At 42.8% G+C, this 14,778-nt stretch overlaps 1 protein-coding gene across 1 annotated transcript in view; it reads right to left on the reverse strand.

Annotated features, from left to right (window-relative positions):
- Window positions 1–14,778, reverse strand: part of dnah7 (dynein, axonemal, heavy chain 7) — a 468,798-nt gene that overhangs the window by 153,541 nt on the left and 300,479 nt on the right. Inside the window, exons 43-46 of the mRNA XM_078228625.1 lie at window positions 13,825–14,171; window positions 13,528–13,708; window positions 10,186–10,371; window positions 1,621–1,784 (exon numbers count right to left, since the gene is read on the reverse strand). Of these exons, the coding sequence (XP_078084751.1) occupies window positions 1,621–1,784; window positions 10,186–10,371; window positions 13,528–13,708; window positions 13,825–14,171 (878 nt within the window). The remainder of the gene's footprint in view (window positions 1–1,620; window positions 1,785–10,185; window positions 10,372–13,527; window positions 13,709–13,824; window positions 14,172–14,778) is intronic.

A 14,778-nucleotide genomic window follows, 5' to 3' on the forward strand; every position in this document is an offset into this window, starting at 1 on the left:
TTCATATTTTGTGTGGAAAATTACAAAGCCATTTTATCTTAAGGGACACATTTAACAAGTTAACAGTAAAAACAGAGCGATATAACAAAATGGAAAAAATATATAAATGCAAAGGTAGATTACACAATCACATGTAGGTATGCTGATTATTTGAAAGAAGGTATAGTTCCTACAGACAAACTAAATGTTGCTTTCTTAACCCCTCTTCCTTATTCCCTCCATCCACAACTTCAAGTCTGAGAAATCCATGGACTTACTTGTCTTAAGATTGAGACCATTTGATTAGCTGCTTCCTTCCCCTAACTCAAAAATCCCCTCCGCTTTTCCCCTGCTCTAGTCTTGGAATCACCAGTGGGATTTTACGGCCTTGCTCATCCCAAAACCATCAAATCCCACCCGAGGTCAATGGACCTTTCCATTGTCCGCCCCTCGCATGCTCCAATTCCCGTGGTCTTCTATTTCATTTCATGTTCTTTCCAAGCTCAGCTCCACTGATCCTCTTGCACCAAATTGCTGATCATCTAACTGCCCCTCCTGGCCCTCATGCTCGCTGATATTGTTAATGGCTTCAATTCCTTAAGTAGTGTTCCCTTCTCTTCAAATATGTCATCACTACCCTCCTTTTAAAAACCTACCCTACCCCCACCCCCACCACTTGTCAAAACTCACAAACCTTTGATCCTCTTTTTTGCAATTCCATGTTTGAACTTCTTCAATCAGGTTTTTACACCTACCAGAGCACTGCAACAACCCTTATTAAATTAGAAATGACATTCTATGTGTCAATAGTTAACTGTGGGCACTCCAAGACCGGAAATTCCTGCCAGAGGTCAATGGACCTTTAAATGGTCCATCAAATAGTCCCACCAGAAAATATACACCTATATCTCTGACTGGGATTTAACGAGGAAGCATTAGCTCTGCACAAAACCCCTTCTCGTTTCGAAGGCAGGGGTCAAGCCCATTTCCGCCGGCCGTGGAAGCCACAAAATTATTTTGCAGGCTCAGGCAATTAGGTGCCTCAGGTTGTGGCTTCCACCTCGGAGGCAGATTTTCCACCTGCAAGAGTCAGAGAGCCAACAGCTCTTCAGTTATAGCAGTGCCACCAGGAGCAGTGATCATTGCTGGGACTACAGTATTTCCCAGAATAAGCTGACATTGCAGGCTAGAAAAGGAGACGGAAATCCCAGCAGGGATCTAGCAGTAGGGGCAGCCTTTTCTGCTGGGAGGATCATCTGTAATGCAGAGTGTGCCGATCCAGCTCCCATGAGCCAGCAAGTTGACAACCACACTGAGTGGCATGGGCACCACAACCTCAGTGATAGAAAGAGGTCCTTAGGTGGCCTCCACTGGTAATAATGCAGCAAAGGTGGGTAGGTGACAGGCACACTGCTCCCACCGTTCCACCCAATTTTACAGCCCCCTCAACTGTCAGCCAGTGTAAATGTGGAGGAAACATAGGTTTAAATCATCTCATACTGCTTGATTTTATTTGGGGAATTGCTAGTTTTAAATTCTAGAAGCAACCTTCAAGCAAAATGATTAATTGCAAGGCTCCATCTGTACCAACTGTTTGATATCATTTGTATAATTCATTTATATTAATTTTTTGCTACTTACGATATGATAATACCATTGTCAATGGAAAAGTTATCAGTAGGTAACCCAGCAATATTCCAAGTTCGAATTTTTACAGCATCCCCCAAAGTAGTTGTCAGAGAGAAATCGTCAGAACATGGGATGCGCATTTCCTTGCACTGTTCCACCCATTTTTGTGTTTGGTGCTACAACATATTAGAAATCATGATTAAGGTGAGTACCAAAGACAAAGTACAGGTAAGTAGTAAGCATGAAGCATGTTGTGGGTACAATGGACAAAGAAAAAGATATGGGTGGTAAAAATGGTTGCTTTGCTTCATGGAAATCTGGCTGATTTGAACTGTCAAATTTCTTAAATATGTATATTAGGACTTGGCACACAAATCCATGGTTTAGTATTAGTGGAGGGGGTGGGTGGGGAGGGGATTGCAGTTGCATCGCCTCACTGTCACATTCCTAACCTCTGGCACAATGCTGTGATGAAAGCACGAAATGTAGACAGTGACTTTAGAATTTGCTTGACTATTTCTGTTAAAATTACCATGAAAGAACCTGAAAAATACTAAGGTCAGAAATCAATGATTATGACACAGTTATAATAGATGCTGACAAAATACCTTCACACACACATGTACAGGGAAACTCTTACTGTACTTTGTCACCGTCATAATAAATTAGAAAATAAAATGTCGTTTTTGCACTATCCCCTTGCACCTCCATTTCTGTCATTGGTGTAATCTATTTATCATATTCAAACATTTTTATCTTCCTGGCCCAAAATAAACCTTTAAAAAAATCTTTTCAACCCTTTCTTGAACCCGCCAGTTCTTGGCTCTGGGTTTCCTTGCCAAGGTAGTAATATTATGGGCGGCACGGTAGCACAGTGGTTAGCACTGCTGCTTCACAGCTCCAGGGTCCCGGGTTCGATTCCCGGCTCGGGTCGCTGTCTGTGTGGAGTTTGCACATTCTCCTCGTGTCTGTGTGGGTTTCCTCCGGGTGCTCCGGTTTCCACCCACAGTCCAAAGATGTGCGGGTTAGGTTGATTGGCCAGGTTAAAAATTGCCCCTTAGAGTCCTGGGATGCGTAGGTTAGAGGGATTAGCGGGTAAATATGTGGGGATAGGGCCTGGGTGGGATTGTGGTCGGTGCAGACTCGATGGGCCGAATGGCCTCCTTCTGCACTGTAGAGTTTCTATGAAAAAAAATCACTGCAGCCAATTAAAATGAATGTTGGCATCAGACCCTGACTTTTGAATTTCAACGAGATCTTTGCCTGCCTTGAGCTCTCGTGAGACTCATGATAATATTCAAATTGCCACAAATTGCCATATTGGGGTTTAAAATTTGGGCCTTAACTTTCCATTTAATTGCCCCAGTAGGCTACCTGCTGCTTGCAATTGGGAGGTGGGACTCAAGAGATGGAGAGATGGTGCTTTGATTTGATTGTCATATGTACTGGTATACAGTGAAAAGTATTGTTTCTTGCATGCTATACAGACAAAGCATATTGTTCATAGAGAAGGAAAGAGTGCAGAATGTAGTGTTACAGTCATAGCTAGGGTGTAGATAAAGATCAACTTAATGTAAGGTAGGTCCATTCAAAAGTCTGATGGCAGCAGGGAAGAAGCTGTTCCTAAGTCGGTTGGCACGTAACCTCAGACTTTTGTATCATTTTCCCGATGGAAGAAGGTGGATGAGAGCATGTCTGAGGTGTGTGGGGTTCTTGATTATGCTGGTTGCTTTTCTGAGGCAGCAGGAAGTATAGACAGAGTCAATGGATGGGAGGCTGGTTTGCGTGATGGACTGGGCTTCGTTCACGACCCTTTGTAGTTTTTTGCGGTCTTGGACAGAGCAGAGGCCATACCAAGCTGTGACACAACCAGAAAGGATGCTTCCTATGGTGCATCTGTAAAAGTTGGAGAGAGTCATAGTAGACATGCCGAATTTCCTTAGCCTCCTGAGAAAGTAGAGGCATTAGTGGGTTTTTCTAACTACAGCGTCAGCATGGAGGGACCAAGTCAGGTTATTGGTGTTCTGGACACCTCAAAACTTGAAGCTCTGACCATTTTCACTTCATCCCCGTTGATGTAGACAAGGGGGGCATGTCCTCCACTATGCTTCCTGAAGGTGATGACTATCTCCTTCATTTTACTGACATGGAGGGAAAGATTATTGTTGTCGCACCAGTTCACCAGATTCTCTATCTCTTTCCTGTACTCACTCAGTCTCACTGTTTGAGATCTGACCCACTATGGTGGTGTCATCAGCAAACTTGAAAATTGAGTTGATGGGGAATTTGGCCACACAATCATAGGTGTCTAAGGGGCTGAGGACACAGCCTTTTGGGGCACTGGTGTTGAGGATAATCGTGCCCCCTGTCTACATCAATGGGGATAAAGTGAAAATGGTCAGAGCTTCAAGTTTTGAGGTGTCCAGAACACCAATAACCTGACTTGGTCCCTCCATGCTGATACTGTAGTTAGAAAAACCCACTAACGCCTCTACCTTACTGGTGTGGTCTGTGGGTTAGGAAGTCTAGGATCCAGAGGGAGGAGCCGAGTCCTAGGCCATAGAGTTTGGAGAGGAATTTTGTAGGAATAACGGTGTTGAAGACTGAGTTGCAGTCAATAATAGGAGCCTGACATGTCTTTGTTATCCAGGTTATTACCTGAACTTGCAGCGTGGATCAGTACCTGGGACTTCGATGTTGTGGCTATTTCAGAGACATGGATAGAGCAGGGGCAGGAATGGATGCTGCAGGTCCCGGGGTTCAAATGTTTTAGTAGAAGTAGGGAAGGAGGTAGAAGAGGGGGAGGGGTAGCATTATTGGTCAGAGATTGTATCACAGTGTCAGAGAGGAGGTTTGATGAGGACTTATCTGTTGAGGTAGTATGGGCGGAGATTAGAAATAGGAGAGGAGAGGTCACCCTGTTGGGAGTCTTTTATAGACCTCCTAAAAGTTCTAGAGAGGTTGAGGAAAGGATTGCGGAGTCAATCCTGCTTAGGAGTGAAAGTAATAGGGCAATTGTTATGGGGGATTTTAACTTGACTAATATTGACTGGAATTGTTATAGCTCTAGCTCGTTAGAGGGGTCAGTTTTTGTTCAAAGCGTGCAGGAAGGTTTTTTGACTCAGTATGTAGACAGGCCAACTAGAGGTGAGGCTATATTGGATCTGGTGCTGGGAAATGAGCCAGACCAGGTGCTAGACTTGGAAGTTGGTGTGCATTTTGGTGATAGTGACCACAATTCGGTTACGTTCACCTTAGTGATGGAAAGGGATAGGCATGAACCTCGGGCCAGTGGTTTTAGCTGGGGGAAGGGTAATTATGAGGCTATTAGGAGAGAATTAGGAAACATAGGTTGGACTAGGAGATTACAGGGACTGGGAACGTCCGACATGTGGAGTTTTTTCAAGGAGCAGCTACTGCGAGTCTGTGATAGGTATGTCCCTGTCAGGCAAGGAGGAATTGGTAGGGCTAGGGAACCGTGGTGCACCAAAAAAGTTTCTTTGTTGGTTAAAAAGAAAAAGGAGGCTTATGTTCGGATGAGACGTGAGCACTCGGGTAGTGCACTAGAAAGCTTTAGATTGGCTAAGAGGGAGTTGAAGAGCGAGCTTAGAAGGGCTAAAAAGGGACATGAGAAGACTTTGGCGGATAGGGTTAAAGAGAATCCTAAGGCGTTCTATAGGTATGTCAAGAACAGAAGGTTGGTTAGGGCAAGTTTAGGGCCAGTTATAGATGGCAGAGGGAAGTTATGTGTGGAACCGGAGGAGATTGGTGAAGCATTGAACCAATATTTCTCTTCGGTGTTCACGCAAGGGGACATGAATATAGCTGAGGAGGACACTGGGTTGCAAGGGAGTAGAATAGACAGTATTACAGTTGATAAGGAGGATGTGCAGGATATTCTGGAGGGTCTGAAAATAGATAAATCCCCTGGTCCGGATGGGATTTATCCAAGGATTCTCTGGGAGGCAAGAGAAGTGATTGCAGAGCCTCTGGCTCTGATCTTCAGGTCGTCGTTGGCCTCTGGTATAGTACCAGAAGATTGGAGGTTAGCGAATGTTGTCCCATTGTTTAAGAAGGGGAACAGAGACTTCCCCGGGAATTATAGACCGGTGAGTCTCACTTCTGTTGTCGGCAAGATGTTGGAAAAAATTATAAGGGATAGGATTTATAGTTATTTGGAGAGTAATGAATTGATAGGTGATAGTCAGCATGGTTTTGTGGCAGGTAGGTCGTGCCTTACTAACCTTATTGAGTTTTTTGAGAAAGTGACCAAGGAGGTGGATGGGGGCAAGGCAGTGGACGTGGTATATATGGATTTTAGTAAGGCGTTTGATAAGGTTCACCATGGTAGGCTTCTGCAGAAAATGCAGATGTATGGGATTGGGGGTGATCTAGGAAATTGGATCAGGAATTGGCTAGCGGATAGGAAACAGAGGGTGGTGGTTGATAGTAAATATTCATCATGGAGTGCGGTTACAAGTGGTGTACCTCAGGGATCTGTTTTGGGGCCACTGCTGTTTGTAATATTTATTAATGATCTGGATGAGGGTATAGTTGGGTGGATTAGCAAATTTGCTGATGACACCAAAGTCGGTGGTGTGGTAGACAGTGAGGAAGGGTGTCGTAGTTTGCAGGAAGACTTAGACAGGTTGCAAAGTTGGGCCGAGAGGTGGCGGATGGAGTTTAATGCGGAGAAGTGTGAGGTAATTCACTTTGGTAGGAATAACAGATGTGTTGAGTATAGGGCTAACGGGAGGACTTTGAATAGTGTGGAGGAGCAGAGGGATCTAGGTGTATGTGTGCATAGATCCCTGAAAGTTGGGAATCAAGTAGATAAGGTTGTTAAGAAGGCATATGGTGTCTTGGCGTTTATTGGTAGGGGGATTGAATTTAGGAGTCGTAGCGTTATGTTGCAACTGTACACAACTCTGGTGCGGCCGCACTTGGAGTACTGTGTGCAGTTCTGGTCCCCACATTACAGGAAGGATGTGGAGGCTTTGGAGAGGGTGCAGAGGAGGTTTACCAGGATGTTGCCTGGTATGGAGGGGAGATCCTATGAGGAGAGGCTGAGGGATTTGGGATTGTTTTCGCTGGAAAGGCGGCGGCTAAGAGGGGATCTTATTGAAACATATAAGATGATTAGAGGTTTAGATAGGGTGGATAGTGATAGCCTTTTTCCTCTGATGGAGAAATCCAGCACGAGGGGGCATGGCTTTAAATTGAGGGGGGGTAGTTATAGAACCGATGTCAGGGGTAGGTTCTTTACCCAGAGGGTGGTGAGGGATTGGAATGCCCTGCCAGCATCAGTAGTAAATGCGCCTAGTTTGGGGGCGTTTAAGAGATCCGTAGATAGGTTCATGGACGAAAAGAAATTGGTTTAGGTTGGAGGGTCACAGTTTTTTTTTTTAACTGGTCGGTGCAACATCGTGGGCCGAAGGGCCTGTTCTGCGCTGTAATGTTCTATGTTCTATGTTCTATGTTCTAGGTGTTCTGGGTTGAGCGTAGGGCCAGGCAGATGGTGCCTGCTTTGGACCTGTTGCAGCGATAGACAAACTGTAGTGGATCCAGGCAACCTAGGAGGCCGGAATTGATTTATGCCAAGATTAATCTTTTGAAGCATTTCATGATGGATGGATGTCAGAGCCACTGGGCGATAGTCATTAAGGCATGCTGCCTGGCTTTTCTTTGGCACAGGGATGATGGTCATCTTCTTGAAGTAGAAAGAGACCTCAGATCGGTGTAAGGAGAGGTTAAAGATGTCTGTGAATATCCCCACCAGCTGGTTCACATAGGATCTGAGTGCTCGTCTGGATACCCCATTCGGGCCAGTCACTTTCCGTGGGTTGACTTTTGAGAAGGCTGATCTGATGTCTGCAATGGTGACTTTGTATATCAGTTCAGCTGAGACTTCTGGGGTGAAAGGCATGCTGTCACTGACCTCTTGCTCAAAATGGATATAGAATACCTTGAGCTCATCAGGGAGGGGTGCATTGGTGCTAGCGATTCTACATGCCTTCATTTGTAGCCTGGTATGTCTTTAAGACCATGCCATAGTCAGTGGGAGTCCATGTGGCTAGCCTGAGATTCTAGCTTGGTCCGGTACTGTCTCTTGACATCTTTGATGGTTCTCCGTAGATCGTATCTGGATTTCTTGTATAGGTCATTGATGGGTTGTTGTCTAAAAGCCAGGCTAAACCCAGCATTCCCAAATTTAGCAGGGAGGGCAGAGAGTAGACTGTGCAACCAAAAGAAGAACCATGACTCGATTAAAGATGCTAGATCATTTGAAATAGATGACCCAGTCCTTGTGAAAAACTTTGGAAGTGGCCCAAACTGAGTTCCAGGAACTGTGGCCAGACAGGAAATGAATGCGCAAGACAGGATTTTGAGGAAATATATGAACCATTTGTATGGATATGAATCATCCCAAGAGCCAATGTTACAGCCTGATTCATTGTTGCCAGCTGGAAGTGTTGTTGGGACCTGGGTTCGATTTCTGGCTGGGTCACTGTCTGTGTGGAGTTTGCACATTGTGTCCGCGTGGGTTTCCTCTGGGTGCTCTGGTTTCCTCCCACACAAAGATGTGCGGGTTAGGTTGATTAGCCATGCTAAATACGTGGGGTTTAAGGAGATAGCACCTGGGTGAGATTGTGGTCAGTGCAGACTCGATAGGCCAAATGGCCTTCTTCTCCACTATAGGGATTTTATATTCTACCCAACATCTCAAAACTAGGGAATTCCTTCAGTCAGGTGACAGCTCAAGTTAGAACATTGATCCCTATTGGGGACAACTGAGATCATAATCTAGGTTCTCACTCAGTGCCAGTAACAAGGGACTGCTGCACTGCCAGAGGTACAATCTTTCACATCAGACTTTAATTTGAGCCCCCTCCTACCCTCACAGCTGTGTGAAAAAAGATCCCATAGCCATGACTTCAAAGGGGAGAGTGAGTTCTCTCTAGTGTACTGATCAATATTTATCTCATAACCAACATTATAGAAATAGGTTATTTGGTCATTAGTACATTGCTAAATTGCCAATTTAAAGCAGGTTTAGGTGTTGCATTTGCTTGTCCATTGTCACTGATATTACTGAAAAAAGGTAAAACCCTTCAACTATCTATTATCTAAACCTATATCAACCATAGTGCTTCATGTACCAGAAGTATGCCATTATATTTGAAGTACACAGAATGTTTATAAGGGTTTGTTCAGCAGGTCTCACTAAGAGGTTCAGAGGCTTGTAAAGTTGAACAGCACTGTTTATTGATAACATACACAAACACACATGTATAATATCCCAAACTAGGAACCAACTTCATGCTCATCTCTCCACAGGTCTCTGCATATTCTCTGACTGACCCAGGTTCCTTGTCATTCATAGAACCCCTACAATGCAGAAGGAGCTATTTGGCCCATCGACTCGCTGATAGAGCATCTCACCTATCCCCGTAACCCCACATTTTACTCCACTAACCCCACCCCCCCAACTCACATATCTTGGTGATATTATTCTTCAGAGCCCCATTAACCCTTATGTCATGTCAAATTCCCTTGTACTACACGCCCTCCCCCTCCCCAAAGTCTCTACCCAACACATTTACAGTACTGTCTTTCATTATGTGTGCTATCCCTTCTCCACCACTCAAGTCTCTGACTTTATAAATTCAGAAGGTCTGGAACCTTGACAATCCTTCCAGATCTCATTCTGGTCACATTTAGAGGAGTGTAGGATCAGTTGCTTTGGGCAACCTTACTGGTTTGGAGGTGTAATCGTAGTATCTGGCGTTTCCAGCACTTAGTTGTCTCCATCTGATTTGCTTAAATGTTCAGTAGGAGGTTCGTCTCGAGGGATGTGCAAAAGTCTCCTCCTGTACCACTTGATCATGACTTCTGAGGTATGTATCAGATATGATGTTGGTTGATCAGCATCAATCCAGACAATGACACCTTCACTTTCCAAGTCCCAGATCCAAACCTCGTCATCTCTGTTTAGCCTGGACATGTTTCAAGTGCAATACCTCCTATTGCGGGTGAAGGCCCGCCCGTTTGTAAGCCTATTCTTGGTCCTGAACGTTCCGGATAGGCAAGTTGTACAGAAGATACAAAGGCCTGATAAATAAAGACTGTTTCAAAACATCTGACATAAAGCTTCCTTAGTAATTTGAAGCAGGAAAGAAACAGAAAGTATGAAAGTAAATTATTTAGTAATCACTGAATATTTCTGTGAAGTATTTTAAGTATACTCTAAGAACAGTACACATCTGCAGCCAAGAATACACATTTTATATAGATGACTGAGTGCTGTGATGGAATAAACACTGATAAATTACACAGCCACCTAAATCACATGATTTTAAACCCCCTAGCAAACATTGCTCATAGGTACCCCTGAATATTGACTATTCTAAGCTATGGTTAATATTAAAATCAAAATTTGCATTCAGGATAAATGTTGCCATCGTTATATCAATTCTATTGAAAATAGTTATATTATAAAAATATTGTATTATAAAGTACATAGAAAGATTGGTGAAAAATTCCACATATTTAATCTACTTTAAATTTTTAGATTACCTGTCTATAGGTTGATGTGAAGGCCCCAAGATATGCCACAATTCCAGAAGAAATCAGGATGTCACCTGTCAAGTTAGTGTACTGTACTCCTAAATTTGTGGCAGTATCACTCCAGCGAGTCTTCTCACCGCCAAGGCCACCAATGAGCTGTTCTGCTCGATCCAGCTTTTTACTGCACAAATCAACCTAGAAGGTAAGCAACCTTCACTATCACAATTCAACAAAAATTTGAGAACTTGGTTTATTTCTTGATCTATTAAAACGTATTGATTAATAGAAGCATAGAATCCCTACAGTGCAGAGGAGACCATTCAGCCCATCGGGTCTAGAAGAGCATCCCACCAAGGCCCACCCATCTGTCCAATCCCTGAAACCCCACTCATTTACCATGGCTAATCCACCAAACCCAAACATCTTCGGGATACTAAAGTAAAGTAAACTTTATTTATGAGTCACAAATAGGCTTACATTAACAGTGCAATGAAGTTACTGTGAAAATCCCCTAGTCGCCACACTCCAGCACCTGTTCGGGTACACTGAGGGAGAATTTAGCATGGCCAATGCACCTAGCCAGCGCAGTTTTTGGACTGTGGGAGGAAACCAGAGCACCCCGTATGAAACCCACGCAGACACGGTGAGAACGTGCAGACTCCACACAGACAGTGACCGAAGCATGGAATTGAACCCAGGTCCCTGGTGCTGTGGGGCAGCAGTGCTAACCACTGTACCACCGTGCCGCCCCCTAAAAGGCAATTGAGCATGGCTAATCCACCTATCCGGCACATCTTTGGACTGTGGGAGGAAACAGGAGACCCAGACAAGTGGAGAAAGTGCAAACTCCTGACAGTCACCCAAGGCCGGGATCAAACCCAGGTCCCTGGTGCTGTGAGGCAGCAGTGTTAACCACTGTGCAACCCGTTGGTTGTATTTAATTTAATAACGTGACCAAAATGAGTAAAAAAACAATTTTAAATTGGAATGAAAAGCTTGTTTCTCATCTTCGCACACATGCGTTTTCTCTTTGGAAAGTGGGGAAGTGTTGGAAGCACTAGCAGGCTGATCATCAACCTATTTAACCACATCATCAATACTCTTTTTGCAGCCAACAGATCTTGGAATCAGACTTGAAACTGAAGTTTCTGGTTCAGCGACAGGGGTGCAACCTCCTGAGGCACAAGACCTCCTAAAAAAGTTTAAATGGCAAAAATAAGCTTTGAATAGAATGGGCAATGGTGTTAATAAAAAATATCCTGTGTGTCACATGAGAAAAATTGGAAGCGGTTGCAAATGAATCATTCACAGTACAGAAGGTAAGTTTCCAAAGATAGGTTTAACTTACAGGTAAGAATCACATTTAAAATTTACAAAGTAAAGTTTTGCAACACAGGTCCAGGTTTGTGCAGTTATGGAGACTTATCCAAAATGGCTTTGGGACCCCAGCTATATTTTTGTCAATAGTAGAAAAGGGGCTGGGAACTCTGAGGAGTTCAAACAGACCCCTAGTTTAGAGACATATGTTTCCGGTAGTGTGTAATTTAGGATTTTAAGAGTAGACGCAAATGCTTGTAAAAGGCCAGTATTTCTGTAGAATTTGAGCTAAGTTATTAAAATCTCCTGCCCTTTAAATTTTGACAAAGAAACATCCTGCCGTGTCTTCAAGTTAAAAAAAAAAATCAGTGCCTGCAGTTTCAATAGGTGTTTATTGATTTAGCCCGAAGGACTATCAGTGTCGTATTATTATTGCTTGACTGCGTTCACAACCATATTATAGTGAGAGGCTGCAAGTTCATTGTTTGATAAGTAAGTAATTAGGGGATTACCTATCTTTGATGTAGGGCTATGAATACAATTATTTGTTTTATAAGGGATTAAATACTTGAAGATATCTAAATATATTGAAAGGGCTTTTATCAATTAGAGTATTTTATACAGTGAAGTCTGCACTAGATAGGTGGAACTTTATTTTATTCAATTTCAGCATGGCTTCTGAGGTCTACCCATAATGGATACTGGGCGAGTTGGCATAAAGGATATAAAGGCAAAGAGTGGTGGATAAAGCTGCACTGGTTGGCATGAGTTGGAAAGGGGCTATAAGGGGCCATGGGAATTAATGACTAGTCATGGGTTGGTATGAGTTAACACTAAGTAGGCAAAGGGGTTATAGAATGAGTAGAGGGTCATAGTTTTCTTTGTAGCATGTGGGAAGCCATGGAAGGTGGGTGAAGGGGCATGGGTTGGAACAGGAGATATGAAGAGCCATGGGTTGACATGAGTATGACATCAGGTGTGGATGAGGGGGGTGCAAGGACTAAAGGGTCTATATTATTCAATCAAACAATTGGATCTAAGTCTTACAGCACAGAAGTGGTCCTTTTAACCAGCCCACCTGAACACTTGGTGGCTGTTCCTGAACAGTTTCTGGGAGAGGTGGGCCTGACGCCAGCACACAATTGTAGACCCCTGACCAATGGGGGAAAAAAGATCTCATTTTTGGGGGCACCTTTCACCCTCCAGGTGGGTGCGGTGTACCAGAAAAATTCATTATTCTGCTCACCCATTTCAGGAGTGAAAATTTGGTCTGCAGTGTCCACCAAATCACAGATCTAGTGTACAGGTATCAAAACTAATTTAAGAGGCTAATATAATGTTGGTCTTCACCTCAAAAGGGCTGAATATAACAATTGTATAAAGCACTGGTTAGACTCCATCTTGTACTGTGCTCAGTTCTGGACCAGGCCTTAGAAAGGTTATGCTGCCTTGGAGGGGTGCAATGTGGATTTGTCAAAATTATACAAAGCTAAAAAGGGTTAAATTACAAGGTCAGATTGCAGAGAAGAGTCTTGTATTAATCAATAACTTGTACAGTATTTGTATAGAACTAAAGGTACCAAGATGTTTCACAGGAACATTGTAAAGTAAATACGACATCACGCGGCTCTCACGAGCTCTCCAACCAGTGGCCAAGACCCCCACTGCTTCCACAAGATTCCACTCACCCATGTTAACATTTAAGAAAAAGATAGTTAGTGGAAGGAAAAGAGAATAATTTGATATAACAGGGCAGGTTCATGAAGTTAGGAATACTGGCTATGTGAGGGTTAAATTACATGTGGTTCAGTTGAGCCAAACAATCCAATTGCATGTTGCAATTTCTAAGTAATTCTGTGTAACACTTTTACATTTCAGACTCCAGATCAGCAACCTGATTTCTTTAACTTTCCTTAAGAATGTTTACATCTATAACCAGTGCCATATTTATCAGGTGAACATGCCCAAAATTACAGATAGAATCCATTTGAAAAATTTCAAATATTAGTTGTACAATAAATGGTGTTAAATTACCTGATTTTCCAGGTCTGCCTTTTTTTGTTTATTAGTTTCCAATTGCTCCTGCAGTTTTTCCAACTTATCTTGCACTTCCTTAAGTGCAGCTTGCTTCTTTCTTAGGCCATCCATTGCTATCTTCAATTCACCTTCAGCCAGTGCTAGCTTCTCTTTCTTGGGAGCCACAACTTTAGCTACTCTAATAAAAGTGGGTGGGTTTGGAGAAAAAAAATCCATTTCATGCAATATGAAATTAATACTGGTGAACTGAAAAAATAGTTTAAAATATTCTACAAGTCAAATATAACAACTTACTTGTCATAAGAGTCGATTGCAATGACCCATTTGCAGAGACCCTCAGCTGCTGTGGAAGCATTACGAATCTTTTCTGGAATGAATTCTGGATTTGTTATGTACTTATTCCTAATGACATTTATATATGCTGAAGGAATACTATCCTTGTCATATTCGTGGAGAGACTGCAAAAGCTTCATGTCACCCAATACTTTTTTGGCAGGGCCCCAGAAATCTTCAATCTTTTTACCTGATCCAGTTGGATCCGGAATTCTGTCTGGCTTGATTCCTTTCAAAATGCAAATTGCTTCCATAACTAGTTTTACTCCAGATGGGGGGCTCTTCATAGACTTCATCACAGTAATATCCTAAAATAAATTAGCAGTGTTGTATCACAATAGCTTTAATGTAATTGGTACAAATTCAGGTCTGCATCTCTTATCACTGGTCCTTTCATTTAGAGGACCTTACAATTTGGGGACTGGAGCGCAACTGTTCACCATCCAAATCATATGATAGTATGCCAGAGGGTATTGAGTAATGGGTTTAAACAACAGTTCTCATTGTATATCTTCTTCATCATCAGCATTATATGCATTGAGTTCTGCGATCATGCACATACTCCAAAGGTATTTTTTATATCTTTATTATGCTGAACTAATAAGTGCTCCAATGAAGCAATTGTAAACCAACTTATTGTGTATACAATACATAACTAAACAGAATGTAATTTTCAGTGAAATTCAATCTATTTCCCACTACTAATTATTGTATAAAATTATACTGAAAAACACCCTTGATATGTGTCACATTCAAAATTACTGCAGATTGCATTTTCCTGCTAGACGTGGATAGACTTTGACTCTGCCCCCCACACCCTCATCCAACTTTCCCTGTTGAGGATATCATCTTGATGGAGGAATATTTCCACCTTTCATGGAACTTACATTGACTGTTCAGCCACAGAGTACGATT

This window comes from Mustelus asterias, chromosome 14 (assembly GCF_964213995.1).
Source record: "Mustelus asterias chromosome 14, sMusAst1.hap1.1, whole genome shotgun sequence".
Classification (NCBI taxonomy): domain Eukaryota; kingdom Metazoa; phylum Chordata; class Chondrichthyes; order Carcharhiniformes; family Triakidae; genus Mustelus; species Mustelus asterias.